The 4,306-nt window shown below is 35.9% G+C and overlaps 1 protein-coding gene across 1 annotated transcript in view; it reads left to right on the top strand.

The window, feature by feature from the left end:
* TASOR2 (transcription activation suppressor family member 2) overlaps nt 1-4,306 on the top strand; it is an 84,250-nt gene that overhangs the window by 51,544 nt on the left and 28,400 nt on the right. The window contains exon 15 of the mRNA XM_045285588.1: nt 3,135-3,377. Coding sequence (XP_045141523.1) covers nt 3,135-3,377 — 243 coding nt within the window. The remainder of the gene's footprint in view (nt 1-3,134; nt 3,378-4,306) is intronic.

The raw sequence follows: 4,306 nt of genomic DNA, 5'->3' as shown, positions 1-4,306 counted from the left end.
GGAGATAATAACATGCACAAAAACAAGACAGAGCAAAACCAAGCAACAAAAGAAACAACAAAAAAGAAAAGCCTGTAGTTAATTCAGGGACTGTTTGTTTGCCTTTAAGAGTGTTTCAGGTTGAATCTGATGGGGTGCCACACCCTGGCCCCAAAGTCTATTTTTGGCATTTCCTGGGGACTTCTTTGCTCTGTTCCCCTTGCTGTTCTGTTGCACATCCTTAGTGTTTTGCCTTGGTGTCCTGGAATCATAGCAAGCCTAATTCCCACACTGTGTATCCAGTGTTGTCCCTTGTAGGGCTATGGGTCAGTGGTAAGCAGGCTTTCTGTGAGTTACTGAATTTGCAAGTATAACTAACTCTTACAACACTCCACCTGTGCAGATCAGTGCTCTCAGATGTGTGGAGCATGGCTTGGCAGTATCAGGTAGGAACTTCTTAGAATTGTCAACACTTCCAGGTGATTTGTCTGCTTGCTGAAGGTAGAGAAACACGGCTCTGGATAACTGATAAAAACAAAGAAGAAAAACTATACAGCTCCTCCAATGCTTATGTTTTACTTGTATTCATTTGTTTACTCTCTTACTATTAAGTACCCTTTTAAGAAAACTGTTTATCTCGTTGCTAAGCCACCTCCTGACAGTTAAGAGTATGAGAAGACTTTTTTAAAGTAGGTATTCCAACAGTAGCAAAAAGTGATCATTGTAGTCACCCGGGTCCTCCTACAGACCTCCTACAGCATCCATTGGCCTGGAAATATGTATATTGAGAAAATTTCACAAATGGAAACTGAATGAGAATCAAACCACACAGTCATTTATTGTATAACAAACACAGCACAGCAAACAACATGATTTTGGCTCAGAGTCATCTCAAATTATGTTTAGTGTCTTTTGTTTAAAAAAGTAGGGAACCATATGCAGTATATGTGAGAAGAGGTCAGCACCCTGTCGTCAGTGTGTCTGGCTGCTTTCAGCCTCTTTTGGCAGTTGGGTAGTTGTGACAATAGGACCTCCAAAGCTGAACATTTTTACTGTCTGACTCTTGATAGAAAATGCTTGCCAACTACTGTTTCAGAGAGATTCTATCTCTAACTATAATATTTTGAATTAAAAATGTTGATGGCTAAAGAAGAAACATCTAAAATGTGTAGATTCTCAGGATTGTAAATAATTAAGATCCTACACTGTGGTTTAACAAGCAGTTACTCTTCTTATGATGTGAGAACTCTTAGGACTGTGGGTGAGGCAGGTTGTATTTTGTAAAAAAAAAAAAGGAACCCATGACAGTGTAAAGCAGTGAATCAAATTATACAGTTACATAAATATATTCCAGCTAAACCATACTGAGTTTTGTTTCATGTAAATCAATTTTTCAAGGTGTTAAATTATCTATAATTCAGCACACATATTTCCACTATTTCTCAAAATTTATTGCAATCTATTATAAGAAATAGGTTTTATATTATAGCCCAATGTGTACATGCTCATATATGACTGAAACAAGAATTGTAAGGTGTATCATTTGACCTACCTGTGATCCAATCTCATTGTTTTCTATTCTTTTTGTTTCACACAATTGATGTGTGTATGGATTGGGATAACAGTTGTGTGAGCCCGTAATAAAATGTTAAAAAAAAAAGAAAAAAAAAAAAAAGAAAATCTTAATAGGTTGGGACCTGTTAAGCTTATTTTCCATTGTGTTAGTGGATTGCTTTCTGTTGTCTGAGAAACATGGCGTTGAGTGATGCACAGATAGAATAATCCTTGCAGGATCAACGTGTTTCATTTTTCTATTCTTAAAGCTTGGTTTTGTGAGAGATCTTTCCTTCCTACCTGTGCAAATGTTACACGTTTCCCCTCGGCCTCTTGGTTGTCTAATCATGTTTCCTTCCTCTTTCAATTTGATCTTAACTGCTTTCCTGCTTAATTTATGTTTTACTTCCCCTCTATGTAGTTTTTAGAAAGTGTAACTGGAATGGTGTAGGATGTCTTATTCTTTAAAAAATCAGACTAAGTCCCCTTCCCCTCCCCCAGGTGGGGTAGGGGGGAACACACGAACAACAGAAACATGGGTGAAGGGAGACAGCGGACGGTGTAAGATATGAAGAGGGGAGGAGGGGAGGGAAGGGAGGGAAAAATCGTAGCTCTTATGTTTTGAAAATGATGATGGCAACATATGTACAAATGTGCTTGATACAATTGATGTATGGATTGTTGTAAGAACCCCCAGTAAAATGATTTCTTTAAAAAGCAAAAATCAGACAAGCAATAGACTCCTTAAGGAATAAAATATGTTTGTGACAGCTTTACTACCTGAAATGGTTTAATAAGGAGAAAAACAATTAGACCCAGGGAAATGTGTAACAATAAGAGAGTCTGGCAGTTTTTAATGGGAAGTGTTCCTTTCTCTAATCTCCAAAGGACTAACACCCGCCCCCTGCCAATTTTTTTCAGTGAATTGAATCTCTTTTTTCTGAATTTCTTGTAAGCATCACAATTTTTATTCTTTTTCCCCCACAATTTTTATTCTTTAGCATCATGCTTAGTATTTTCAATTAAAAATAGTGCTTTGTATATAACGTGGCTTTCAAATACTTGCCAATATTCGTATTGTGATTTTTCAGTATGTTGTTTTTGGTGCTAAATTTTTTCCTCTGGGAACAATTGAATTTATGAAAAATCAATGAGAAAACAAGTTTTCAAAAGCATGCTCTTATTCATACTTTGAAAAATCTAAAAGGTGGAATCTTTCTATTATGTAATACAAACAGGTAGCTTAGGATCGCACCTAATAACAACATATAGTTCAAACAGATTATAAGATATCATATTAAAACCATTTAAAAGTAGTAAACACGTAGCAATAATTTTTTTCCGTAATCCTCAAGTCTTTAATTCTATAACTATAAATATTTTGAAAGCCCAAATCATTTTATAGAAGACTTGTTATCTTTAACTCTCTGTTTTTAAAAAAATCTTTTAATAGAATACTCAAAACTTTTAATTTTATTCTCCATTCTTAAAATTACATCTCTCCCCCTTACCCCCCTGCAAAAAAAAAGAAAAAGAAATAGGAGGGAAAATATTCTGATAAATACCTGAGCTTCCACCCTAAAAAAAAGGTGTCTTTTCAGGTGCTGAAGTTCTGACTGCACAGTTCGTACCGATAACCAAATTGGATAGGAAAAACCAAGAAGCTCCTGGTTCAAAAGCTGTGCCAGTGGCAACGAATTCTAAAAGGACAAGGAAACGAGAGATATCTCCAGTAGAAATTGTTCCAAACGCCAAGCCATCAGTGAAGAAATGTCCACCCAAATCAAGGGTAAATGTAGGAAAAGGCAATCAGAAACCCAGAAGCAGAAAGCAACCACAGCCTGGTAAGAGATACTCTTCCTATAAACTTACACCCCATTACATAGTTCTAGCAACGGGCTGAGGCATAGGCACAATTGTGAGGGTGGCGCAGGACTGGGCAGTATTTCATTCTCTTGAGCAAAGGGTCACCGTGGGTCAGAACTGACTCGCTGGCACCGTGTAACAACAGCGATTGTAAGATATATCGAATTAAAGCAGTAAAAGATCTATCAGTAGTTCTTTCTGTGTTCCTTAATTCAGACACAGGAAAAAAGAATGCTTTATTCCTATTGTACACAAATTAGGAAAGTGCAAAGTTTTAAGCCTTCACAAAACAGACCCTCCTTAGTAGTTTGCGAAGAGCCTGTTTGTGAATTGAACTGTCTACAAGAATTGAAGTTGAGATGACTTTAATTATTTATTGCTATTGTACTTGTACAAGGTAATTGTGCCTTGAATATAGAAATAGGAAGTTATTTGCATAAAAGGAATTAATTGGAAACACTGGCTGTCCAAAATGATCAATTTTCCATAGTCCCATACTTGGTTTTAAAAGACAGTAAATTAATTTTAAAAACAGTTTTACCCAGCTTATTTTGCTTAAGTAATAATAAAATTCAGTTTATGAACAAACAACTACCTTACTCCCATATTCTCAACTGCAAGATTCTTGTTACTGGAAAGTCCTGAAATGACCTTGGACTTGACCTTCATGAAGCTGAACACTTGATATCTTCAACACTTGATATCTTCTAGTTCTAATTCCTTTCACCATGCTAACCTGCACTTTCTCTTTTCTCAATAACTTAGTTATGTTATTGAAACTAAGAACTTTCCTTCTTAAAGTTTTTAATGCAGTGTTTTATCCATGGAATGAACTTTTTTTAAAAAAATCATTTTATTAGGGGCTCATACAACTCTTATCACAATCCATACACACATCAATTGTGTA

Source organism: Echinops telfairi, unplaced genomic scaffold, assembly GCF_000313985.2.
Source record: "Echinops telfairi isolate 266 unplaced genomic scaffold, ASM31398v2 ScPeMD7_7473;HRSCAF=8511, whole genome shotgun sequence".
In the NCBI taxonomy this organism is placed as follows: domain Eukaryota; kingdom Metazoa; phylum Chordata; class Mammalia; order Afrosoricida; family Tenrecidae; genus Echinops; species Echinops telfairi.
This window is presented reverse-complemented; position numbering and strand designations above follow the sequence as displayed.